At 51.8% G+C, this 25,885-nt stretch overlaps 8 protein-coding genes across 8 annotated transcripts; 5 read left to right on the top strand and 3 right to left on the bottom strand.

Annotated features, from left to right (window-relative positions):
- The first annotated feature begins 1,114 nt into the window (after positions 1-1,114).
- On the top strand, positions 1,115-2,886 carry COCSADRAFT_254700 (uncharacterized protein). The gene is made up of 3 exons (XM_007706602.1): positions 1,115-2,112; positions 2,165-2,417; positions 2,477-2,886. Exons 1-3 carry the CDS (start codon positions 1,207-1,209, stop codon positions 2,725-2,727), a joined length of 1,410 nt encoding a protein of 469 aa, XP_007704792.1. The 5' UTR covers positions 1,115-1,206; the 3' UTR covers positions 2,728-2,886.
- Positions 2,887-3,962: 1,076 nt separating this feature from the next.
- On the top strand, positions 3,963-6,510 carry COCSADRAFT_254677 (uncharacterized protein). Its single transcript, XM_007706601.1, has 4 exons — positions 3,963-4,566; positions 4,623-5,335; positions 5,509-6,305; positions 6,375-6,510. The coding sequence occupies exons 1-4, from the start codon at positions 4,077-4,079 to the stop codon at positions 6,388-6,390; spliced, it is 2,016 nt and encodes a 671-aa protein (XP_007704791.1). The 5' UTR covers positions 3,963-4,076; the 3' UTR covers positions 6,391-6,510.
- A 910-nt stretch (positions 6,511-7,420) lies between these two features.
- Positions 7,421-8,594, bottom strand: COCSADRAFT_254669 (uncharacterized protein). The gene is made up of 4 exons (XM_007706600.1): positions 8,294-8,594; positions 8,081-8,173; positions 7,871-8,024; positions 7,421-7,816 (listed from the first exon to the last, which is right to left on the bottom strand). The coding sequence occupies exons 1-4, from the start codon at positions 8,366-8,368 to the stop codon at positions 7,479-7,481; spliced, it is 660 nt and encodes a 219-aa protein (XP_007704790.1). The 5' UTR covers positions 8,369-8,594; the 3' UTR covers positions 7,421-7,478.
- A 330-nt stretch (positions 8,595-8,924) lies between these two features.
- COCSADRAFT_254628 (uncharacterized protein) lies at positions 8,925-10,094 on the bottom strand. Its single transcript, XM_007706599.1, has 4 exons — positions 9,794-10,094; positions 9,668-9,740; positions 9,287-9,615; positions 8,925-9,236 (listed from the first exon to the last, which is right to left on the bottom strand). The coding sequence occupies exons 1-4, from the start codon at positions 9,947-9,949 to the stop codon at positions 9,105-9,107; spliced, it is 690 nt and encodes a 229-aa protein (XP_007704789.1). The 5' UTR covers positions 9,950-10,094; the 3' UTR covers positions 8,925-9,104.
- Positions 10,095-10,774: 680 nt separating this feature from the next.
- Positions 10,775-14,098, top strand: COCSADRAFT_164685 (uncharacterized protein; the record flags this gene model as incomplete). Its single annotated transcript, XM_007706598.1, has 3 exons — positions 10,775-11,851; positions 11,903-12,259; positions 12,308-14,098. The coding sequence occupies 3 exons, from the start codon at positions 10,775-10,777 to the stop codon at positions 14,096-14,098; spliced, it is 3,225 nt and encodes a 1,074-aa protein (XP_007704788.1).
- Positions 14,099-14,810: 712 nt separating this feature from the next.
- Positions 14,811-15,740, top strand: COCSADRAFT_40982 (uncharacterized protein). The gene is made up of 3 exons (XM_007706342.1): positions 14,811-15,084; positions 15,246-15,369; positions 15,429-15,740. The coding sequence occupies exons 1-3, from the start codon at positions 14,921-14,923 to the stop codon at positions 15,483-15,485; spliced, it is 345 nt and encodes a 114-aa protein (XP_007704532.1). The 5' UTR covers positions 14,811-14,920; the 3' UTR covers positions 15,486-15,740.
- COCSADRAFT_203543 (uncharacterized protein) lies at positions 15,734-17,585 on the bottom strand. The gene is made up of 2 exons (XM_007706597.1): positions 17,255-17,585; positions 15,734-17,182 (listed from the first exon to the last, which is right to left on the bottom strand). Exons 1-2 carry the CDS (start codon positions 17,526-17,528, stop codon positions 15,921-15,923), a joined length of 1,536 nt encoding a protein of 511 aa, XP_007704787.1. The 5' UTR covers positions 17,529-17,585; the 3' UTR covers positions 15,734-15,920.
- Positions 17,586-18,017: 432 nt separating this feature from the next.
- Positions 18,018-25,498, top strand: COCSADRAFT_152459 (uncharacterized protein; the record flags this gene model as incomplete). Its single annotated transcript, XM_007706596.1, has 7 exons — positions 18,018-20,916; positions 20,963-21,299; positions 21,345-22,006; positions 22,053-22,175; positions 22,222-23,055; positions 23,113-23,579; positions 23,631-25,498. 7 exons carry the CDS (start codon positions 18,018-18,020, stop codon positions 25,314-25,316), a joined length of 7,008 nt encoding a protein of 2,335 aa, XP_007704786.1. The 3' UTR covers positions 25,317-25,498.
- Positions 25,499-25,885: the final 387 nt, after the last annotated feature.

The raw sequence follows: 25,885 nt of genomic DNA, 5'->3' as shown, positions 1-25,885 counted from the left end.
TCGACTAGAAGAGAGTACGAGGATGCTCAAACAAGGCCTAATTCAGCAATGCTCGGTGTGGCAACACGCATGCTGCAGAGCAAGCTTACCAGAACGGCTCTCCTTTAGCCCGGCGCCGTCTCTCGGGACCTGAGACATAATTTCTAAATGCGCTGTGCAATCATATGATTGTTGCGTGGGAGGTCCCATCGTCAGATATCCCGCCCAATACTAGTGACAAGTCGCACTCGGCCCCGAATTAGAACGAAGTGATGTCATTCGACGTCGAGCTCAACAATCTGGTGCATCACTTTGTTGCGGCGTAAGCGATGATGCACATGTTTTTTGAGCAGAGTGAGCGCTTCCAGAGCTGTAGAATACTCTGCATTCTATGATGCATCTTCTCTGGCCCCACAATGCAGGCTTCCGATTGCGGTAAACTGTGCTTGAGGGTCAGAAGTTCCCTAAACAGGTTAGATGGGCGGCTACCAAGGGAACGGGAAGGGTTCAAACATGATGTCGAAAGGATTCCATGCCCCCCTGCTGGGGGGTAGGCGTAGATGGGAACAATGACCGAGCTAGACCCATCCATGGCATTAGCTTAGGCACGGCTTACTACCCAACCAATTGCAAAGGATCGGTCCCAGCCTCAACAAACCAATCTGGCCCTGTATTTCAAAAGTAGCAACAAAAAAGTATTCATCAGCGTGGCTGGGTGGTGAGCATCTCCACTGCCCTGCAGGCGCTTCAGGGGTGGTGTCGATGGCGAATCCAGCATCAGCCGCCTGGATGGAAACACTTGGAACTGCGTCCATCGAGCTCTTTCCAGCCCAGATGAAGGCAATTTCAGACTCTAGAAGCCGTGGTATTGTAACCCGCATGGGCACGGCTGGGTATTGCGCATTCGGCGATGCAAATTGGACAGGGATCTTTAGCGATGCAAGAGTATATTCGAGAGAGCTGGACCTGGGGAGACTCCGGCACTCATGAATCGGGATCAAGCGGCCTGGTCGTGCCAAGTAAAGTAGACAATATTGATGGCGCAAAAAAGTCTGGCTTTGACGTGTTCTGCCTAATTCAACGTAAGCTGAGTACCATTAAGACTGAGGTAGCGTATATAAAGATTTTAAGGTTAGCATACCAAGAAGCAGATCAGTAACACGGCAACCACACTCGCTTCTCTTCGCTCCCATTCACTCATTCAACACGCAAAGCACGTTGCCTGCCATGTCTGCATGCTCCTCACAGTTCTCGGTGTCGCCGTCCGCGACACCAGAGATGGTCAGCACACCAGCGACACAAAGCTCTGTGCTTTTCGACGACGACGTGGCAGCGGATCCTTTGGACATTGAGGGTGTCAGCTCTTCCTTCATCATGGTAGTTGGCGGATTGGGCTACATTGGCTCCCACACAACACTGGAGCTGCTCAAAGAAGGATACAACGTCCTTGTAATCGACGACCTCAGCAACTCTTACCAAAATGTCCTGACCAGAGTCAAATTCCTTGCGGAGGAGTTCTGCAAGGAACAAGGACGACAACTGCCTGCACTACACTTTCAGCAATTGGATTATCGAAGTCCGCAGATGAAGACGGTACTGGCCAATTACTCTTCGTATTCCGTCAGCAGCAAACCGGTATCATCACTAGCCCGTCGCTTCCCGTATACGAATCTGCAGCGGACGGATTCCGGCATCGAAATGGAGACGGATGATCACCAGGAGCCGGTGATCGAGCGTCGATCCCGGATAACGGGTGTTATCCACTTTGCCGCCTACAAGTCTGTCGAAGAAAGCATTCGCACGCCACTGAGGTACTACAGCAACAACGTTTGCGGTCTAGTTGATTTCCTGGGCTTAATCGAGGAATTCGGCATCAAGAACTTTGTCTTCTCGTCCTCGGCTACAGTATACGGTGAGGGTGCCAATTGCGGTGTGCCTCTACGCGAGGAGCTATGCGTACATCATCCAGAGACTTTTGTCGACGGTGAGGGACGCGAGCGTCAGGTGTTACCGGGTGTCTTGGGTCTCACTTCGCCTTACGGACGTTCAAAATTCATGTGCGAATCCATCCTTGCAGATCTTGCTGTGGCGGATCCGACATGGTCCATCACTGCGCTGAGATACTTCAACCCAGTAAGCCCTCATTCAAGTGAATTTCCAAACGAGAAAATGCTAACGGAACAAGGTCGGCTGCCATGAATCCGGAATACTAGGTGAAGATCCACGACAGAAACCAAGCAACCTCATCCCAGTCATTGCCACAGTAATGACAGGAGCCAGGCCGGTGCTGGATATTTTCGGCACCGACTGGAACACTCCAGATGGAACCGCTGTGCGTGACTTCATCCATGTAGTCGACTTGGCCCGAGGTCATATCGCGGCTTTGGCTGCTTCAGCAGCTGGTCGCACAAAGGCTCCATTCCGAACCTACAACCTGGGTAAGCCGCATTTTCGCCTACAATCCGCCCCTCTAGATCTGGTTGCTAACTCTTTATAGGTACCGGCAACGGACACACGGTTCGTGAAGTGCTTCACAGCCTGGAGGAAGTGTCTCAACGGAAGATTCCAGCACGGGAAGTCGGACGAAGGGCGGGAGATGTTGGTTTTTGTGTGGCTGAAGTGCAGCGAGCAGAGACGGAGCTGCAGTGGAAGGCTGAGAGGAGTCTCAGGGATTGCGCTGGAGATGTGTGGAACTTCACCAAGGGCCGGTGTCCCGATGTGCAAGAAGTTGGTGACGCGCAGTGCTAGTGGGCATGCAGTCCATGCTTGAGAGCTTTCGTATTGGCTTTGGCTAGATTTCGGGACACTTTTTTTTCGTCCTCCTTTTTTCTTTGTCGATGGAAAAGTTTTAGCATTATCAGCGGGCGTTCCTTTTTTTCCTTTCGCAAACGAGGCGTTTGTTAGCTTCGTACAGATTTGAATACAATTGACGCCAAGTTTATATTTCAAGGCGGATCGTATGGCCTCTCAGCACTCAATGACTGCCAGTGGTGTACTGTATGTGTAACAACGCCACGCCTTTGTGTAGCGCCGCCAAGGGTCGTTGGGAGATTTGGGTGGGTGAGCTAGCAGCTGCTGTGGCGATTGAGGAAGGGGTTATGGAGGGGATGAGAAGGAAAAGCAACAGCTGGCAGGCAAGGACAGCGGTTTTGCAATGGCTTTGGCGCACTGCACGTCGCCACGCGAGCAAAAGCAATGAGGATTAGTTTTGGCTGCATGAAACGCGTAGTGAGGTCAGGTGTGACATGAGTATGATGTACTATGCGCATACACGGCCATTTCCATTTGCATTTCCATTCCCAGCCATGTAGCGAGGTGTCTTGTGCCAGACGCTGCCGATGTGTCGTTTCCGCGAGGAGGCCGCAAGATGGCAACATGGACGAGACAAGGGCGATGCAGCAATGCAATGAGCTGTTTCTGAGATGGATGTGAGGATGAACATGTTACTCGCCCGTGTATATATGTACAAGCATGCAGGTATGCGTAACGGCGAGGAGCCAAGAGCTGGTGGTTGCAGGTACCGTGGGTGATCTGCAATCGGAGCCAATGGCAGTGCGCGATGGAGCGGCCGGCCCGCAACTCAGCTGGGGGCGGTACCATACGCTCGCACTCACAGCTCGCCCCCTTTGCGCCCACCTGTGCAAACACGAACGAGCGTGGTCGTGGTCGTGGTCGTGGTGTTGAGCGCAACCACGGCGTCGCCGCGTGCCCCTCCCTCGCAATGGCTCGGTCAAAAGAGCAGAGCGGGCTCCAATGGCGAGCTCAATGGGTAGCAGACAGACAGCCCTCCGCATCACATCGCAGAGCCGGAGCCGGGTGCAGGTGGCCGATTGCAATTGGGCTGGTAGCGGTTCGGGAGTTGATGGCGGGCTCGCAGTGGATGCGGCTGCTTGACGCTAACCCGCAACGGCTGTCACGTGTGGGCCCGTCAACAGTCAAGTCGGTGCTAGCAGCCCGCACCCATTGAACTTCAAACGTCTCTCCATACGCACAGTCGCGCATTCCTGCTGCTGTGTCGCCCACTCGGACGCTTGCTGCTTCGTTGCGACGACACCATAGATCAGAGCGACAAGACGAGCGCGCACAAATCTGCGCCCATGCCTCCTTCCGCCATGCCCATGCCCACCCACGCGACGGCTGCGCAGTCATCCTTCTCTGCCGGCGTCCATGACACCATCTGGGCCAACCATCAGCCTTTCTCTCCGCCCGACTCGGCGGCCTCGCTCTCGCCCTCACTGGGACTCCATCTGTCGCCTACTGCCAGCGTTGCTACCCACTCCAACAGTGTCGGATCCACCACTCCACCTGCCCAGACGCCTCAGTCGTCCAATGGAAGCAGGGCCGGCTCCAATGCCGGCCTCAAGAGCAGCCAGAAGGCCTCAGCTGGGGATCAGACGAGGGCCTCGGTCGCCGTCGCCTGCGTCCAGTGTCGAAGCAGGCATTTGAAATGCGACGGCGGAGCCCAGTGTTCCCGATGTAGGACCGATAACGTCGAATGTACCTACATCAAGTCACGACGGGGTTGGAAGGGGAAGCGTAAGAACAAGGACGACAATACTGCGCCTGCCGCCCCTCCCGTCGCCCATGGTGAGTGATTTGTTCTTTTGCGGTCGCCACATAATCTTCGCCTCTAACACCATTAGCACTATCTGCTGCTGAAGTTGCCGCCAGCAACGGTCACATGTCCTCCTCGCCTGACTATTCGTACAATGGCGATGTGAACCAACTCAGCCCCCTGCATGGCCTCGGAGTTCGAGCAGCTGCCCCGCCGGTTGCTCAGCTTAACCTTAACGGCACTGCCCGCTTGAACCGCTTCGGTCACCATGGACCCGAGACTGCCGTCCAGGCATTCTACCATTTCTTCTACAACTCACATCCCTTTTGCTTACCCGAGCCAAGGCTACTCGACATCTTCAAGGACCGCCGGGCTCCTCTTTTGGAATATGCCGTCCAATTCATTGGCTCAAGCTTCCTGCCTGCCGTTCCTACTGCTATGTACCGGGAGGCACTAGACCGCCAGATCAACACTGGCAACTATTCAAGAGACGGATGGTCGGTCCAAGCAATGCTGCTTTTTGCCATTGGTCTCCATGCGCACAACCAGGTCCCCCGAGCGGCACAGATTTTCACCATGGCCCAGGACCTGACGCTAGAAATTGGTCTCCACCGTATCGAGTTTGCTTTGATGAATGGCGAGAACGACCCACAGCTTGAGGAGAGTTGGCGGAGGACGTGGTGGTCCATGTACACAGCAAACGGCATGATGACAGCCGTCAACCCGGGCGTGCAATTCAGACTAAAGGATGTACAAACAGACGTCCCACTTCCTTGCGAGAATATTCAGTACTTCTCAGGCGTAAGTCAAGACCCCTGTACTACGATCTGATCCTTTTCTTGGCAATGCTTCCCTGCTTGGTCATGGGCTACTGCGCTGCTCACTCTTACTTTATATGACCCACAGCCACCATGCCGTTTTGGACTGCTCTCGTGCACATCAGTAAGACGAAGAGTGACTAACAATGCTCCCAGCAAATACCCTTCCCGTCGACTCTACAAGACTATGATGACTCAGCTTTCCTACCATCGTTGGTCACCTTCAGTTCCTTCACCTACCTCATCGACGCCATACGAATCCTAGGCAAAGTCTTTGAATGCGCACGTCTTGACTCGACGTTTGAATACCACGCCGTCGATGTCGTCGACCAGTTCCTGTGCAACTGGCGGTTGCACCTCCCCCAGTCGAAAATGGACATTGTGAACAACGACGGCCATGTCGACGAGGTGCTATTCCAAGCACATATGGTCAATGCAGGCAGCACAATCATGCTGCACCGGCCACGAAGCAACCTGGGATTCGGAAGAGTCGAAGGCGTCAACATTTGCGTGCAACCAGGACAAGTCTTGCTACCAACGCAGACGCGCGAAATTCACACAGCCAAGTGTCTCACATCGGCCGAAAACATTTCTTCGCTCATCCGTCTACCCGGCAACCTACTCTACCACACGCCATTCTTCACCTGCGTCGTCGTTATGGCGTCAGTCGTCCATCTCTCCTCCTGGTCCTTCCTCGTCCCCGACGGCCAAGACGACGACATCAAGCAATCCATCCGTCTGGACGTGGGCACCCTGCAACAATACTCCAACACATGGCCCATTGCCAGTGTAGTCCTCGGCCAAGTCAGAGGTGTAGCACACACACTATTCAACAGCAAAAAGGCCATGGCCATCCATTTGTGGAGCAATATCGACCAGAACGATATCATTCGCAATGTCATTGAGGAAGGAGGTCACGTCCCGCAACAGCAGTATGCGCAGTTGATTGCTCCGTAAGTTTTCATTTTCCCCCCTTCTTGTACTCACAAATATGTAAACGTGCCACTAACTTTTACCCACAGCATGTTGAAGTCGTAAACGAGGTTCTCGCACCGCCTTAATTGTCCTCATGACTTTTTGTCCCATCGCGTTCGCCAAACACGCATTCGTCTACGTAAGTGCCCATGACCAAATGGCATCAATAATGTATTTATCCCTTGTTTTTCCTATGCAGTCTCACATCAGGGCCTCCCTTTCCATATCTCTCACCCTGTTTTTTTCTTTTCCGGGTCAACTTTATTTTCGGGATTTTTCCAGTCTTGCATAACGAATCAATCAATGTTTGATATACCAAGTGTTTTCTTTTTCCTTTCCTCTTTTTTATTTACATCTATACTGGCGAGATTGGGGTTGGTTTCGGACTTTCTTAGTTATATGGGGGTTTTTTTTAGGCCAGGAGTAGTCTGGTTGGTTTGGCTTGGGTTAATGGGCAACGCAAACATGTGAGAAGGAACATTACCAATGTTGGTTAAAAAAAAGGAACAGAAAAGTGGAAGACTACTATCAAAACGAATATTATCTCAAATGATATAGAGATTCAACCATACATGGAAAGGTGAACATTCAGTCAAGAGAAAAAAAGGTCAAGTGCGGCAGGTAGAGCGAGAGTAGGAAGAACCCCTACGTAGCGTCACCCTGTTGGTTACGAGTCTAATTTTTTTCTTGTTTGTTTTGTTTCGTATACCTCCGCGGAGCCATTAAAGGAAAATATCAGCAGTGCTTCAGAACGCAATAGGAATGGTATAGCCTCAATGCTTTACACCTGCATCCACGGGTAAGGTTCATACTGCCAGCAATGTTTTTCTTCTCTACCTCTCGAAACCCCTTGGGGAAGGGAAAAAAAGAAGAAGAATGCTTTTCAAAACTTGATCATGGTCTCATTCAAAGTCAACATGCGCATTCAACACGCAAATGGTCTAGAGTTTACTTATTCGTCGAAACGCCGGCTAATCCAGCGCCTCATGTGATCATATTCTGCAGAATCCTCGTCCCAATCCTCCGTCTTCACTAACAATGTTGGAAGCTCCTGGGGCTGCAAATTGTGCAGCTCCAACTCTCATATTCCCATTCGATTCGTGTACCCATTACACTCCTGGTCGTGGCCAGGAGCAAGCTCATGCCCATATCTACAAGTCGGCATCATCTTCATCGGGCAGAGGCATCTGAGCGGCGTTCTCCATCTCCTGTCGGTATTGCTCGAGAACAGCCTGGTCGACCGTAACCTCGGGAGGCGCAAGAGCGGGAGCGGCGACAAAGTCCAAAGACTGGTTGCCGACAAGTTTCCTGGCGAGCCAGAGGAAAGGCTTCTCGAAGTTGTAGTTGGACTTGGCCGAGATGTCGTAGTACTGGAGGTTCTTCTTTCGGTGGAAGGTGATGGACTTTGCCTTGACCTTGCGCTCCTTGACGTCGACCTTGTTGCCGGTCAGGACGATGGGGATGTTTTCGCAGACACGGACCAAGTCACCTGATGGGCTGTTAGTTATCGTGTTTAGTGCAGTGGATTAGTTGCAAAACATACGGTGCCAGTTGGGGACGTTCTTGTATGTGATACGCGAAGTCACGTCAAACATGATGATACCGCATTGGCCGTTGATGTAGTATCCGTCACGGAGACCACCGAACTTCTCCTGGCCTGCGGTGTCCCATACATCGAACTGGATGGGGCCAAGGTTCTGTTTTTTCGTCGTCAGTAGGGCGCATGGCGCGGATATGGCATCGGAAAACGTACGGTGGTGAAAGCGAGCGGGTGGACTTCGACACCGAGCGTCGCAATGTACTTCTTCTCGAACTCTCCGGTCAAATGACGCTTGACGAAGGTGGTCTAGGAGCAGGGCTGTCAGTAAACGTGCTATGGCTGGGTCGTATGCAAGCCTTGTTGACTGCGCATCCACCTCAATGGGCGGGCTGCTATCGCAACAGGATGCAAAATGGGATGGCATACCTTTCCAGTACCACCGTCACCGACAAGCACGAGCTTGAAGGTCGGGCAGCTGGGTTGGGCGGCAGTCTCGGCCATGGTGTAGGTTGTTGTGGCGGGAGAGAAGTGTGGACGAGACGAGATGCGCAGAGACTGTGGAAGTAAAAAGTGTTAGTTGGATTCGCACGAAGTCGATGAGCAAAAAGCAGGTCGTGGTGCAGGCTTACGTTGGGCTAAAGAGTGGGGAATGGTGCAGGCGTGTGAAGTGACTTTCCAGAGGGGCAAGAAGAGGTTTTGTTGTGCAAGCTCAAGTGTTGGCCCGCTCCGGGCGGTGTGGATCTCTTGGCGCGCCCTCACCTTCTGCAATTTTGACCTCGCAGGCACAAGGCTCCCCTCTAGGCTGCCGCAGGCTCCCTTTGTCTTTGAAATCAAATGGCCTGGCGAATTGTTGGCCACGCAGCCGGAACGCCTTTGATTGATTCACTGATTTATGGACTGATTTGCTTGGCCTGGCCCCAAGGGCAGAAAACACCGGCTATGGTGCTATTGTAATGCTTGTTGGCCCAAACCCAGTGCGCCACGCAGCAAGCGCTGGCGTGCCATTGCGACTACATATTACTCACCCTCCACCAGCCACAAGCCACTGCAACCAGCAAAACGTGCCTGGCCACCCAACCCACGACGGGCCCCCGGATGCTCATGGACTTGATGGATGCTGTGTGCCCTGCATCTAACAGATGTATCTGCTCTGCTGTCCCTGCTGTATCTACCTACTGTAGAGCCCAAATGCCTCTGACGTCATTCCCAGCCATCCTCTCGCCTCTCGCCTCACGCCTCACATGGGTAGCAGGTGGCAGCCCAGCAGCCCTCGCCCGCCCCAATTCCTTCGCGGGGTGAGTTGCATTTGCACACTCTCTGCGGGGCCGCCCGAGACATTTGGTCGCAACGCCTTCACGGTAATGGGCACCTGCAACACGTCAGTCCTGCGCGCACGACAATCGGTAGCATGCCAAGTACCCCTTCGTTCTGCGAAACCACCTCTGCCACCCGCGATAGTCTCTCGTGGTTTGTCCAGTCGATCCAGCCAAACTTGGTTATGGTGTCGCCCACCCGTAGCCCTGCTGTCTCGGCCGGACTGCCCGCCACCACGCTATTGACCTTTGCGAAGGGTGCCTCGAGAGTCGCAGGCGGTGCGTTGACTTCTGGTTGCGTCTGGCTCGCCGCTGCCGGGTTGTTTGCCTGCTCTGCCAGGCGCGCGTGGTGTTCGTGGAGGCCCTTTTCGATGCGCGACATGAGGTCCTTGTAGTCGTTCTTCAGCCATATGATGCGCGCCCGAGTCGTCCGTACTGGGAGCAGGTCAGCGACGAAACTACTATTAGCACGGCGCGCGTAGCCTACTCTGAGCGACGTCAATGTCACTACGCGGAAAGCCATCGAGCGTCGTTAGGCCGGTACTCATGCGAATGCCATGCTGCAAGCAACGATCAGATGATGACTAGGCGGCGACATGCTTCTCGTGCGTACCGAATCCAGCACCTGCCCTAGAGCCTTGAGTTCTGCTTCGACGCGATCTTTTTCTGCCATAAGCTCTTGCAGCGACAACTGCTCCTTGGGTATTCCGTTAGAATGGCCCGACGAGGTTGGACCCGACGACACCGTGGGCGCATGAATGTCGTCCATGATGGTTGGCTGCTGGCTGTGAACTGGGGCGCTTTGGTGCTGGAAATTTGCCTGGCGCACTCTGCCACTAATGTTCTGCTGCTAGTCGGCACGTAGAGTAGTACTTGCAGACAAAGTGGGGGAGGGGAGGGGAGCTCAGGGTGCGGGGCAGCGGCAGCCACAGCCACGGACTTGCATGCCCGCCATCACCATGGCGCCTCTTCCACCCTCACGCAATCCGTGGTCCAGCCTGCAAAGCTCCGTCACGTGCACATCATCTGCACCCATTGCACCCGGCTTGCAACATGCTACTACGTGAGACAACACCGCGCGCACAGAGGCAGCGACACCAGCCGGGGCCACGGCAGCCCGCAGTGGAAGGGGTGCCAGCAGGTCAGCGTGCCACTCGTGCTCGTCGCTCGTCGCCCGTCGCCCCTACCGTCATGATGCTTTTGCAACTCCTCCCACACAGGCGAAAAGCAACGAGGCCGGCCCGCTAGTCGCATCTCGAAACGTGGTCCACTACGCATCCCCCGGCTGTGTCTGTCCATGGCTCCTGCCTTCCAGCTTCTCCAACTCGCCATACCTGCTCATGAGATCGTCGCTTGCTCATAAGACCCTCGTCTGCTTCGACCTCACCCATGTGCACCTTCCTTCCCAGCCTGCCTCCTCGCCTTTCCCATACAGTGTCTGTTTCCAGCATGCTTGAGCCAGCTGTCTGGCCTCTCTGCTCCTCACTTGTCTCTCCCCAGACCACCATCGTTGGATGCAGTAGTTTTTATCTCATGCTGCTTCAACCCTCCATGCGCCCCTTGTCACAGTGCCAACCACTACAACGCTGTTGAGATGGCCTATATGCTATCGCTCCGTCCTCAGAGCCCCCTCAAGCGTTCCTTTAGCGATAACCCATATCCAAATTCCTGCTCGCCTTTTGACGACACTCTCCATGCTCCACTGACCCATGCCACGCTTCGCAACGGCTCCGCCCGTTCTTTCTACTCCCTGAGAGACAATAGAGCCGTTGATCGAGCCCACGACGATGGGAACACGCCACCCCTGACCTCCCAGTCACTGCTCGACCTAGCTTCTGAGAAGAAGATTTTTCCAGTCACCAATGCACGTGTTGTCGATGAGCCACGGAAGCGAAACTGCGGTCACGATCGACCGCCACCATCCTTCTGCCAGCCAGAACTGCCATCTCTCTCGGACGGAGAGAGTTGCTACAAGTGGCAGCATGTATCAGAGTCCTGTTCCGAGTATGAAACCGCGGATGGAGAAGGTATGGGCCTTGATGAGGATAATTCCGATGAGAACAATATACATGCGAACAACTTTGCCGAGACACATCTATTCAACTTGTACGAAGCCATTCACGTGCCATTACCCACCGACCAGCCTCCCGACGACACTGGAAGCGAAATGCACGAGCAGTATCATGCAGTGCCAACCATCTCTCGGGCTTCTTCGCAGCCTTTCCGGCGGTGGATGAGTACCCTAAAGCGTCGGCATGCCCAGCGGTGGAAAGAGGAGATTATTGACTTGCCGCGCTTGTCCATTGACACAGTCAACACCATGTCAGTTGTTTCGCAGCCGCTCGGGCGCATCCCCGAGTCTACACGGCGGGCCAACGGTTCTCTAACCTCTTCAATGGAATATGTAACCGCGATGAAGTCTACGTCAATAACAGTTGGAAGTACAAGTATCGCTCCTCGCTCCGATGTTGGCCTGCCGAGCAGGGTTCGTTTGGGCAACAGGAGCAGCAACCTCTCTGAAGCTCGCCGATCACTCGACAGTCACCGTGGCGCGCTAGGACCTGTGCTGGATGAGAGCGCCTGGCTCCGAGCTCTGCAACGCCGTAAAGTTGTCGAGGAGCTGATTTCTTCGGAAGAGAGCTACATTGCAGATCTCAAAGTTCTAATCAACGTGTGTAGTCTCCTAACTGACATGACTCGGGCTACCCGCTAATCTATTCAGGACTACTTCATGATTCTCACTGTCCTCCCCACTCTACCAGGACACACCAGATCATCTATACAGCAAAACCTATTTCAGATTCTACAACTCCACGAGGATCTGCTTGCAGAGCTTCATCAGATCGTTCCTCATGCCGACTTCACAAAGAGTGCGAACCAGGAAGCACTCCCTGTAACAAAAGCCAAGCACATTCGCTTCAATAGCGCGGACGTCACTCCAGGTCGCCTTGCTGACCACAGAGCCACTCGACGGCTCAGACACTCCTTAGAGATAGGAAGATCTCCGGAATGTAGATCACGTGGACTGGCAACGGATACTGAAACGGCTGGGAATATCGCCAAGATCTTCAACAAACATGTTCGCTATTCATCCAAACCCTGAAGAAGCCAAGCTGACAAGGTCTAGATGAGACGATTCTTCACCTATGAAGAGTACTGCGCACACTGGACAACTATGTCTCAGGACCTGACTTCCATGTGCAAGGGCCTGCATGGCTGGCAAGAGTACGAAAGAGGCGTCGAAGCTTTGCAAAAAATGATTGCTTCGCAGAACAATCGCGAAGCTGGCAGCAGAAAGGCGCTGACCTTCTCTGACCTTCTCATCAAGCCCATTCAGAGGGTCTGCAAATACCCACTTCTCTTCGACGACTTGTGTCGCCATACTCCCGTTTATGACGATCCGGAGGCGCACGCCGAGCTTGAGAAAGCTCTCTTTCGTCTACAAGAAACGCTTCGCGAAGTGAACAAAGCCAAGGACGATCCTCAAACTCGAAAACTGATTGAGATCACCTGGCAGCTGCAAGATCGGCTCGCGTTCCAAGAACACAAGATTTCTAGAGCCCTCGTCTTTCGCATGCTCGGCCATGTGCTGCTTTGCGGTGTCCTACATGTGGCATATCAGACGCCCGATCGCATCAAAGGATCTTACATGGTGTGCGTGTTGTATAGATCATGCCTGGTGCTTGCAACAGCAAGCAGATTCCATACCCCTTTCACTGTTGTCGCCTCGATTGCTCTTGCCAATTCAAGCATCGAAGACGCTGACAATGGTCGTGGGATACAATGTCATACCGCACCACACACATGGAAATTTGTGTTCGAGCATGGCCATCGCCTACACGAAATGATCTTGACCGCATGCTCTTCTGTAGAAGAAGAAGCATGGAAAAATCAGCTTCGTGAGCGCATTGTTTACGAGACGCACGACTTTGTCGAAGGCCAATCCACCATGCAGGACATGTTCACATCCATAGCCCTGGACCTTAAGTCCCTTGGTCCTGTTTTTGGTCATGCGAACAGCTTGGTGCGACGCATGTCGGTTCATCGAGCGGCGACCTTGGGTGCGAAGACAAATACGAACCAAGTCATCATCAAGAACACCCAGGCCCAGAAATTTCCTGATTCCTCTCCACCGCTGTCACCTGGTATGGTTGCGAGATCGCAATCGCACCTATCCCCAAATCACATTCCCACACTAGTACCAAGACGAGCCGAGCGCATTCGCCTCGAACATATCTTGGAAGATGTATGGACAAAGGACGCTTTACCATTCCCGGGCATGTCAAGTCGGCGAATGGAGAATCAAATTAGAGCATCGGCCAATTCGGTCATGCGGAAACTAAGCATGGCAAGCATTGCCAGTAATTTCTCGCGTCGCTCGCCCAGTCTTTCGAACACGAGCAACTCAAAATCAGATGATTCATCCAAAGGCCGAGTTTGTAGGACGCCTCATGGAACCGTACGGTCTCATTCGGCAGCTGAGCGACGACCAGTGCCAGCTGTAGTAGACTTCCACAGCGCCCCAGCCGCATTCCTACCAACCGACTTTGAAGTGGAAGATCCGCGACCTTCTAGCAGACATCGACGCCTTGCAAATTGTACTGGAGATGCAGGAACACCGGCTGAGAAGTCTTTACAGGCCAAGCCAAAGAAAGTTCGACGTCTGTCCAGTCACATGATTGGCATACCACGGTCGGAATCTGCGAGACGCGCCATACAGCGAACTCCTTCTCACGAATTGGCAGCAAAAGCATTGCGCGCGGCCCCTCCGCGCGTAGATGCCAAAACAGGCACGGAGAACAAGAAGATGAAGGTGGGACGAATGAAGGGCCGCGAAACCAAGTCGGGTTCGCCATGCGCCACCCCTTCGAGGAAGTTCTTGAAAAGCAAGAACAGAATATTTAATCTTTTCCGATGACTTTAGACGCGTACTAGCGTGGATGGTCAGGTTGGATCATGGCGCTTGCAGGTAATGACGGTTGAGGAGTTGCGAAGCGAACAAACTTCTATGATTGAGCTATCACGACCTTACGATACACTATATCCTTGCGGTAATAGCGAGATAAGATATGGATATTACGACCGACACGATAGAAAACGGAATACGCACGACATGACGGCGATCAAATGATATTAATGCAAGGCACCCGCAGGAACCTGAGAATCGGTGGAGGTGGAATGACGTCATTGGCTGTGCTGTGGGGTTGAGCTGACACGCGATCGTGTGATGGAGGGATCCATTGCAAAAAGACACGTATATTTGGATAGCAACAACAAGGCTAGAACCAACAACGTCATCTCTAGACATGAAACGTGGCATAATCGTTTCTTCCTTCTTGGTGCATCTGTGTGAGACTCAATTTGGTGAGAGGGGAAGGTGTCCATACGGTCGTGTTTGTTTCGGTTGAATGTTGACAATGAGATCGCAAGCCAGCCAAAGCCCCGCCCGTCAGCCTCAAGTTCCGGCATGAGCCACAAGGCTAATCATGGTGTGAGGGCTTGCGTATCCCCATATTTTGATTTTAGCATGCCATGCTTCGAGAACGTAGGCCCAAGCTTGGCAATGACGTAGTGTCTCCGGTCATAGCTCACGAGCTTGCTAAATAGCCCCTCCAAAGCTTCCCCTCCATCCACCACCACACTCTCACATAACACACATACTCAACTCTAGCATTCAAACTAACTCTCTGCTTCATCCAATAACTCTTCTAAACCGATCAAACCCGACACATCAACAACAATGGCTCGCGGAAACGCTCCTCAGACTCAAGTCTTCTACAAGGGCAGCAACGGCGATCAGTTCACCGTCTTCGTCGAGAGCGAGGAACAGCTTAAGAAGTGGAAGGCCGACAGCAGTATCCCCATGACCGAGGTTGTCGCTGGCTGGAAGATTATGGTCCCTGAGTAGGTTCTTCCCTGTGTACTGGGACTCCGCTCAAAGTGAAGCTCGAGAGTTGTTTGTTCGGCGCTGAACAGAACCACCTACTGCATGGAGAGTTTCAATGAGCGATGGTGTACAGAAACAAAAAGTATCATGAACGAATTAGCTAACAATTCACAAATAGGCACGGCAAGCAAGGTATCCTCAACACCGCTGGCAAGGGACAGCTTGAGAACGAGTTCGGCACCAGCAACGAGGATGAGGTCATGAAGAAGATCCTCACTGAGGGCAGTGTCCAATCTTCCGAGGTGAGTAGTTCCATTCTCTCTTTTCATACTGTCTGATCACTAACACGAATGGCACACAGAACTCGGAACGCATCGGCATCACCAACGAGAGTCAGGGCCCACGTCTCGCCCACTAGGCGTGTTCCATCTGGCTTCTTTGAGAAGCAGTGACGATGACTCGAATTCTTTCCACTTCGATATGATATCATGATTTTGCAAGGACAGCTTGCTCCTGGCCTGGAAGATTGGTCGGCTGGCTGGAAAGGGTACTTAGTTTGCAAGGTCTGTGCTGAAAAGCCAGACGGCTGCACCCTGTTATTTACAAAGCAAGTAATTTATGGATGAATGAAATATAATTATCCGCATGCCACTTGGCTGTTTGAGACCCAGAACTTGATTGGCATTTGGGACATATATCGTGCAAATTCATAGAGTATTTGGTATCCATGACTAACTACAGCAATGCGACGATTTTGATGGACACTGCGAATTCCCAACCGCGTATGTGAGAAACGTGACTTTGATGTTATCAAGTCTAGAGTGAGAGATAGCACTGCAGACTACTGCCAACCTCAATAAGAACACTTACCACAATACCCACAGTCGTCAGCCGAGCATGCAGTATAATCCGGCTCAGATCCCGAATCATACTCGCTCCCATAGTATGAATTATACCTCCTGCTCAACCCAAAACCCCCATCATCACCATGACCGAGTCCATGATTAACCGGAGAATCCGCCCGACTAACACCCCAATTTGTCCAATTATCCTCCCACCTCTCCCTCAAATACCACGGCAATGCCTCCGATCCCTCCCCAAACTGCATCCTCACCTCCAACCTTTCCTTCCCCGGACAATAAACCTCCAGCAACGTATTAGCACCAACGGGACTATTCTCCCGCGCAATCCTGACCAGCTCCCTCAGCAGCCTCGCGAATTTCTTAATCCCGGCGTCGTTTTCGGTGGCCCAAGCTTTGACTTCGGATTCGATGTTTTGGACGGATATGTCGGTGAATAAGCCGGCGCCATCGTGGTATGCGGTTATGAAGTTTGGGATGCGTTTGAGCCAGAGTTGCGGGTAGATGTCGGTCATGTCTATTTTCTTGCCGTGTTTGGCGGAGCGGGTTTTGAGGTCGAAGAGGGCGGTTTGAGGGATTGTGGTGGAGTAGGAGGAGGAGGAGGGTTTGGTGGTTTGAGGGGTTTTGATGGTGAGTTTGGGGGTGCTGGGGCGGGAGGGGATGATGAAGTCTTGGAAGGAGAGGATGAGATCTTTTTCGTAGTTGTTGTTGTCGTCATCGTTTTTGTTGTTAGAGTCGTCGTTGTTGTCGGAGTCGGAGTCGGAGCGAGGAGGTGGAGTGGTTTCTTCAGGGGAAGGTTCGGGGATGTAGCCGTCGCTTTCGAAGCGGAGGAGATGGGTTAGGCCGCCGAATTTGTAGCGGATGATGCGTTGGTGGGAGATGGAGTTTTTGGGGTCGTTCCAGGTGGTGTAGGCTTCGGGGAAGGTGTGGCCGTAGCCTCGGACGCCTTCGATGAGTTGCTTGGGGTCGTTTTCTTTGCGGATGAGGAAGACGGTGTGGTTGATTACTTGGAGGTTGAAGCGGAAAGGTTTGTCAATGCCACGGGCGAAGCGGAGGAGGTTTCCTAGTGTGCTGCCGCAGGCGAAGATGTCGATGTCGTCAGTGCGGTAGTAGTAGTTTTGTTCGAACACGGCATGGACGGCGGGTGCGATGGGGTAGGAAGAATCCTTTGCGGCGTTTAGGTCGCGGAAGTATTGGCCGTTGTCTTCTTTGAGGCGTTGTGGTTCTGCGAGAGGCGTCCATTGTGGGGGTTTGCCTAAGGAGATTTTAGAGTTAGACATGCGTACAAATGTGGAGTCTGGAAAGAACGATGTGAAAGGAGACCTGCCTGGTACGATGATAGTAGGATTTTTGTCGTTTGTCCAGTTGTAGGATGCAACGTACTCGCATCCAGATATCTCGGTAGAGTGTGAGGTAGTGTTCGCTCCCACGTCAAGGTTTGACGCGCTGATCGTCTCGACGAGATCTCCAAGAGGGTGTTTCGTAAGATCAGGCTTCTGTTGTTCCCTGGGCTTATTGAAATGTGGATATCTACCGCCTCGGCCTTGCCCTCTCCGTGGAGCAAAGCCGCCTCTGCTGCTGGTGCCTGTGAATGGATTCATCGTGGCAGTGTTTGAAATAGGATCAAAAAAGATGAAATCAATGCTGAGTTGTTATGCTAGCCGGGAATTGAGTCCTGATCTCAAGGCTTCTTCCCTGAAAGAACGGCGGCAAGCTGCTCTTAATCAGTGCATGCTGCCTGGACAAGGCTGAGGCACTTGTGGCGTGGTTTGCTCAACATACACAAAGGGATGGCACAGCGCACAGCTGATAGGCGTTGATCCGTCTAGTTTCCACCATGTCATGTAGGCCAACGTATCGAATTGCTTTGCCGCATTGTAGAGGGCGGGGTTTGTCTTCCAATCGTTTGCACAGCCTGCTATCAGAGAAGCGCCTCGTATGCGCTGGTCCTTGTGCTACCAAGCCACCCATTATGCCTTGAGTAGTTCAAAAGAACCAAAAATCTTCAGAAAATACATGGAGAAAATCCACAACTTTAAACCTCTTTGAAACAAAACTATCTATCTGCAAGACATTAGCCTCTGACACACATGGCGGACCAAACGGCTGCAGCAAAGCGAGCTGCGGGGCTGACGAAACTCTTCAACGCCGTCATCCATGGTCATCGCGAACTCAAGACGGCAGCTGATGGCAGCCGATTCCTGGAAGCGCTGTGTGCCCAGGAGGATGCGTCCAAGTGCGTGGAGTGTTTGGTCGCAGCTCCTGGCGGCTTGGGCGCGGTTGCGAAGGCGTTCCGTTTCTCAGGTGATGGCGCTTTCCTGAACGGCTTGGCCTCTTCCGTCCTTCTACATCTCTCCCAATCATCCGTCAAACAACTTTACGGCGGTCAATTCCTTGGGCGCGTTCTGGAGGCTATTGTGCAACCTCCCACATTCTGGAATACGCTTGTGCAGGCACATGCCACAGAGCTTCTCTCCGTAGACGGCACGCGCGCCTTTGCGTGGCTGTTGCTTGAGCTGTTATCCAGTCGCTCGACTGACATACCAGATGTGCGACCCATCGCTGAAAAAGTCACCAGCGATAAGTCGCTCATCGGTGCAGAGTCTCTAGACATCCGCAATTTGGGCCAAAAAATCAAGCACATCCTAGAAAGCACATCAGATGATTCTGTCGATGGCCCCGGTGGCAGGCACGACAACGACAAAGCGGACTATCGCAAGATCAAGCTATTGCCAACACCAGATGAATTTGTGTCAGGTGCGCAGCCGTTTTACAGGCGCGCAGATGTTGTTGCTTCGGCTGCTCCAGAAGGCCGCAGCCTGATGCATCTCGACAATCAATTTCGCCTGCTTCGTGAGGATCTTCTAGGTGAATTGCGCAGCGACTTCCAGATTGCCATTGGCAAGAAGAAGGGGCGACGCAAAGTGGTGCTCGAAAATCTGCAATACGCTGGTATTGACTGTGGTCCGGATAGGAAACGAAAGCCCTGCTCGTTGAAGCTTCGTTGTCCCAAGGGCATCCCTCAACTACGCAGCCTCAAGCACGTGGCCGATCGTAAGAAGGAGCTCGCTAAAAACAAAAACATCTTGAAGCATCAATCTCTTGGTTGTCTTGTGAGCAAAGAGCAACTCATCGCTTTTGCATACGTAGACCGCGATGAGGACCTTCTTGCTCAGGATCCCGCTGTAGTTGTACTCCGGATCATCGACGCTAGCTCCTTTGGCAAGGTCTTGATGGCGTGCAAGATCGCCCAAGATCTTTCCTTTGTGCAAGTTGATACTGCTGTGTTTTCGTACGAGCCAATCTTGAAATGCCTCCAATCTCTCAACGAACTACCGCTAGACGATCAGCTACTCAATCTCACGCCAGATTCTGCTGAGGCAGTCTCAGGTATCCAACCTACCTATATCATCGACAGAATTCGAAGGAACTGGGACCAAGATCTACAGGACATTGTCGACAGCACACATCCTATCAATTTGGATCAAGCTCAAGCAGAGTCGTTGTTGGCTGGTCTCATGAAAAGAGTAAGTCTTATCCAAGGTCCTCCTGGTACCGGTAAAAGCTTCATTGGTGCGCTCATCGCCAAAATCTTGCACGACCATACCAGAGAGACCACACTCGTTCTTACTTACACCAACCATGCCCTTGACCAGTTCCTTGAGGACATACAGAAAGCCGGCGTACCGTCTCAGTCAATTGTACGACTTGGCTCCAAGTCTACTGCTGCCACTCGAGCATTGACCATCAGGGAACAGCCAAATAATTACAAAATGAGCAGTCAAACATGGCATAGCATCCAAGAACAGAGAGCCAAGGAAGATTCATATTACGCTTCTCTTCACCAAAGAGTAGCGGCGTTTGCTTCGGTGCAACTTGATCACAAAGTCATACTCGAGTACCTGGAGTTTTCAGAGGATTCAGAGTATTTCGATGCATTCATTGTCCCAGACAGCAATGACGGCATGATAGTCGTGGGCAGGAACAACAGGCAGGTTGACGAATACTATTTGGTGAAAAGATGGCTTGGAGGCGAAGATGCCGGCGTATTTGCTGGCGACGCAGTGCAACAATATCCTCATATCTGGCAAACCTCGTTACAATCACGGATAAACCGTCAGATGAAGTGGCGCAAAGCAATACTGGAAGAGCAGCTTGCCGAAATCTCCAATCTGGTTGACAAATACAACACATGTCGCGCTGAGATTGACAGTCTATATCGCCAGAAGGATTTTCATGTGCTCAATAACAAGCGGGTTATCGGATGCACTACCACGGCCGCTGCTATGTACACGGACGAGATCCGAAAAGCGGCACCTGGTATCATCTTGGTAGAAGAAGCTGGAGAAATACTCGAGAGCCATGTGCTGACAGCAATGTCACCATCTACTAAACAACTCATCTTAATCGGCGATCACAAACAACTTCGACCTAAGGTAAACAATTACGAGCTGACTGTAGAAAAGGGGGAAGGCTTCGATCTGAACGTCTCTTTGTTTGAACGGTTGGTACTTAGTGACGTTCCACATACTACGCTCATCAAACAGCACCGCATGCGTCCGGAAATATCCTCACTCGTCAGGTCACTCACCTATCCAGAACTAGAAGACGCCGAGAAAACCAAAGGTCGGCCAGCACTGCGCGGTTTCCAAGATAACGTGATTTTTGTATCTCACTCGCACCCGGAACTCAACGCAGTACAGATCGCTGACCGGCGTGATGGTGAGGCCAAATCCAGCAAGGAGAACATATACGAGGCTGAAATGGTTCTCAAATGCGTGCGATACCTCGGACAGCAAGGCTACGGCACAGGGGAGATTGTAATACTGACTCCCTATCTCGGTCAGCTGTATTTGCTTTTGAATACACTGTCCCAGGACAACGATCCTATATTGAATGATCTGGACTCATACGAGTTGCTACAAGCAGGTCTGATAACACCGGCTAGTGCAAACATAACTAAACGCAAGCTTCGCATATCGACGATTGGTGAGTAACCGCATTCCGCTCTCAACATGCTCTAACATTACTTCAGACAACTACCAAGGCGAGGAGAGCGATATAGTTATCGCCTGTCTCACAAGGAGCAACGAGATTGGAGATATCGGCTTCATGTCGTCCCCTCAGCGTGTGAATGTGTTGCTATCACGAGCACGCAATGCTCTCTTAGTTATTGGAAATCCAGAAACTTTCATGAACAGTCGCAAAGGCAAGGAGGTATGGGTTCCACTCATGAATCAGCTGAAGCGAGATGGTCATGTCTACGACGGCTTTCCTGTCAAATGCGAACAACACCCAGATAAAACCGAGCTCTTAACTAAGAAAGAGCATTTTGATTTGTTTTGTCCAGATGGAGGCTGTTCCGAGCCATGGTATGTACAATTTCCAGATATGTTGACCAAAGCTAATAAGACCAGCGGCAAACTTCTCAAATGCGATGTTCATGCATGTCCAAACAAATGCCACCAGTTGCAGGATCATTCAAAGATGGATTGCAAGGCTATAATCTCGTCAACATGCTCCAACAATCACAAAGTCACAAGGAAATGTCATGAAAAGGCTTCGGCGCATTGTCGAAAATGCGAGGCGGAGGTGCGGGCGCAGGAAAAGAAACGCCAACGAAACCACGAATTGGACAAGGAACGTCAGGCGAAACAGCAGGCATACGCTACACGTTTAGCAGAAATTGAAGAAGAGATCGAGCATAAAAAGCGTACCATGAGAGAGCAAGCCGATGAGCAGGATCGCCAGCAAACATTGAGACAAAAGGAGCAAGATCTTCGCAATCTGCAAGAGAAGATTAAACGTCCTAGACAACAAGCAGCCCCGTCAAATTCATCGCCCAGCTCCTCAGCAAGTTCATCGAGCAAAACGAAAACACCAGACTGTGACCCTGCAGCTCCCAAGGCGACAAAGACCCGAGCAGATAGTGCTACAGCCGGCAACAATTCCCCTACTTCGGACCAAAACAAAAGCCAGCCCGACTGGAACAAGAGTGAAGCAAGAGACGATTGGGAGTGGCAGAAGAAGTTTCAAGGTGCCGAGAATAAGGCACTGGACTCCCTAATACCTATGATAGGTGCGCTTCTCTATCTTTGCAATGCACATACGCTAACCTCCATTAGGGCTGGAATCCGTCAAACAGCAGTTCCTCGCAATCAAAGCAAAAGTCGACACAGTAGTACGCCAAAATGTATCACTAAATGGAGAAAGATTTGGTGCAGCTTTGCTTGGTAACCCTGGAACTGGTATGGCGGACATGTGTGTACAAGACTGGTTGCTAACTCATCGAAGGTAAAACAACAGTAGCTCGTTACTATGCCCAGTTCCTGGTTGAAGTTGGTGCCCTTCCCGGAGATCACTTTATTGAGAGTTCTGGATCAGCTCTCGCAAACGATGGCGTCTCGGCGTGTAAAACCCACATAGAGACAATACTCAAGAACAATGGAGGTGTTTTCTTCATCGATGAAGCATACCAGCTGGTTTCTGGAAACAGTCCTGGGGGGAAAGCAGTATTGGATTACCTGCTTGCAGAAATTGAAAACCTTACTGGCAAAGTCGTTTTCGTGCTGGCAGGCTACCACAAGCAGATGGAAGCATTTTTCTCCCACAACCCTGGTATCCCAAGCCGCATACCACTCCGGATGGAGTTCCAGGATTACGAGGATCGGGAGTTGCAGCAGATCTTCTGCCAGTACATCCAGAAGAAGTATCGCGGAAGCATGAAGATAGAGGATGGTATGGATGGTCTCTACGCTCGTATTGTGGCCCGACGGATCGGTCGTGGTCGCGGTCGCGATGGCTTTGGTAACGCGCGCGAGGTGCAGAACAAGATTTCACAGATCACAGAACGCCAGGCAAAGCGTCTTCACAAGCAGCGAAGAGCTGGTAAGATGCCGGATGACAACCTGTTGACCAAAGAAGATTTGATCGGTCCAGAGCCTTCCTCAGTGCTCAAGAACAACGCCGCATGGGAGAAACTCCAAACACTCATCGGCTTGGGTTCTGTCAAAGAATCAGTGCGCACTCTACTCGACGGAATTCAGACCAATTATCACCTCGAGTTGCAGGAGAAGCCGATCATCCAGTATTCTTTGAATCGCTGCTTCATTGGCTCACCAGGCACAGGTAGAAGTTTTCTATGCACGGGTGGTACGGAATGAGTACTGACTTTGCGAAACTTAGGGAAAACAAGCGTAGCCAAACTCTTCGGTAAAATTCTAGCTGATATTGGGCTTTTGTCCAGTGGCGAAGTCGTGGTCAAAAACCCTGCAGATTTCGTCGGCAACGTAATAGGCGGATCAGAAGCCAATACAAAAGCTATTCTAGCTTCGACTGTTGGCAAGGTTCTGATCATTGATGAAGCCTACATGCTTGCCGGCGGTGGGAAGCCAGATATCTTCAAAATTGCAGTCATTGATACGATCGTCGCCGAAGTCCAGAGTACCGCAGGCGAAGATCGCTGTGTACTTTTACTGGGATACAAGGATCAGATGGAGGACATGTTCCGAGATGTCAACCCCGGGCTCGCAAGACGTTTTCCGCTTGAGTCTGCTTTCGTCTTTGAAGACTTCAATGCAACGGACATACGCCGTATCTTTGATCTCAAGCTCAAGGACATTGGGTTTGATGCAACAGATCAAGCCAAGAAGGTAAGGGTCAATACCTGCAGAATTGCGATATACTCACACATAATCTTTCAGGTTGCTATGGATGTTGTAGAACGCGCACGCAATCGTCCGAACTTTGGAAACGCGGGAGAAGTTGATATTATTCTGGACCGTGCCAAGGCATTACACCAGAAGCATGTCTCTGCGGGCAAGGTGAAACAATTCGGGAAGTTTGAAGCCATCGATTTTGATCCTGACTTTGACCGGGGCGAACGGGCCTCGACTAACCTACAGGCACTCTTCCAAGATGTTGTGGGGTGTGAGGAGCTCATCAAGCAGTTTGACGGCTATCAAACTACTGCCGCCAATATGAAAGCTCTCGGGATGGATCCTCGTGAACAGCTGCCCTTCAACTTCCTTTTCAAAGGCCCGCCTGGTACGGGTAAGACAACTACAGCGGCAAAAATGGGGAAAGTATTCTATGATATGGGATTCCTCAGCCAGGCCAAGGTAGAGGAATGCTCTGCTACTGATCTAGTTGGGCAATATGTTGGACACACGGGACCAAAGGTGCAGAAGCTCATGGAAAAAGCCATGGGTAAAATCCTCTTCATCGATGAGGCTTATCGGCTCGCTGAGGGCCATTTTGCAACGGAAGCGATGGACGAGTTGGTCGACTGTTTGACCAAAGAAAGGTTCGCGCGGAAGCTCATTGTCATTCTGGCTGGCTACGACAAGGATATCGACCGGCTGATGAGTATGAATCCTGGCCTTACCAGCCGTTTCTCTGAAACTGTTGTGTTCAAGCATCTGGAGCCAGCTACTTGCTTTGAGCTATTGAACAAGGTGCTCGGCGACTTCCAGAGGAAAAAGAAAGTGCCACTCGACATCTCTGTCATCGATCCCCCTTCGGAGAAATTGAGAAAACGTTTGCTAGAGCTCTTTAGGAAATTGTCGGTCCTGGAGTCGTGGGGCAACGCCCGCGATGTGAAATCTCTTGCTAGAAGCATGTTCCAGCGACTGATTTCGACAGCTGTTCCCCCCATTACCAGTCTCATCTTAACTGAAAGCATTGTTGTCGATGAGATGGAAGCAATGCTCGCTGAGCGTTCTAAACGCAATGCTGCCGCAGGCACCAGTCGTTTTGCTAAACAACCGAATTCGCGACCAACGTACCAACCACAGTCGCATGATGCCAGTCCACCAGGTCCATCAGATCCGAACGTTGGTACAGACTCTACATCTGCGCCTCCTCCAGCGCCTTCATCTGCCGGGAAGGAACCTGAACCGCAAAAGGATGTACCGAAATCAGCGGAGATAAAACCTGAGCCTGCCACTGATGCCGAAGATGATCTTTATTCTATATTCAAGGCTAAGCGCGATCCAGGAGTGTCTGACGAAGACTGGGAACAACTTGAGCGCGATAAGCAAGCCATGGTTGCGAAAGAAGAGGAGTTTCGTCGCCTGCAAGAGGAGAAGCGTAAAGAGGAGGAACGCATCAGGGAGTTTATTCGCGCGGAAAAAGCTGCTGCTGATGAGAAGGAGCGGCGTGCAAGGGAACAAGCGCGCATCGCAGCTGAGTTGGAGAGAAGACGTCGCGATGAAGAACTGGCAGCAATTGAGAGGAAGCGGCAGCAGGAGAAGGAGAGGCAGAGCAAGCTGCGCATGTTGGGACCATGTCCAGCTGGCTACATGTGGATCAAGCAGGCTAGTGGGTATAGGTGTGCGGGCGGGAGTCATACGCTGTCTGACGATGCTGTTGATGCATACTGTCGCTAAGAGTGAAGTCGAAGATGCATGGTAGGATATTCATGGTTTTGTGCAGCAAGCGAAGGGCAGTGTGCTCCTACCCATTTGGTAGCGAACTCTTATTGTGTATTGTATTCGACGCAATCTTGGGCGCTGCGTTGTAGGCTAACACTTTTCAAACCCACGCTTGGCAACCCTTACACATGACGAGTTCCCACCTTGACCCGTGCTAGGTCTTTCGTTGATTGATGCTTGAGGTAGGGATGCTAAAGCATAAACGTGTAAGTAGATAAGGTTGTGAACTCGAAACTTGAAAAGACGGCTGCAGGGACGTCGAGCAGGCCAAGTCCCAGCAAAACAACGAATCAAAAGAAGTCGCGCGTGTTAATGATACTTGTATGGGAGATGTGCACGAATGATGTGCACGATGTTGGAGAAGCTAGACGTGGACTTGGGCCGCGATGACTTGCTGCGCCACAAAGTGTTGGAAGGGAGAGACTGGGTGTGACGCGTCCAGAGACGTCAGCTAACCGATACTACAGTGACAATCAGATAAACGTGTTGCATGTGAAGGGGCGACTTCGTTGGGGAAATTGTAA

Source organism: Bipolaris sorokiniana (assembly GCF_000338995.1).
Source record: "Bipolaris sorokiniana ND90Pr unplaced genomic scaffold COCSAscaffold_16, whole genome shotgun sequence".
Taxonomy (NCBI): domain Eukaryota; kingdom Fungi; phylum Ascomycota; class Dothideomycetes; order Pleosporales; family Pleosporaceae; genus Bipolaris; species Bipolaris sorokiniana.
Note: the sequence above shows the minus strand (reverse complement) of the source record. Positions and strands in the feature narration are given on the sequence as shown.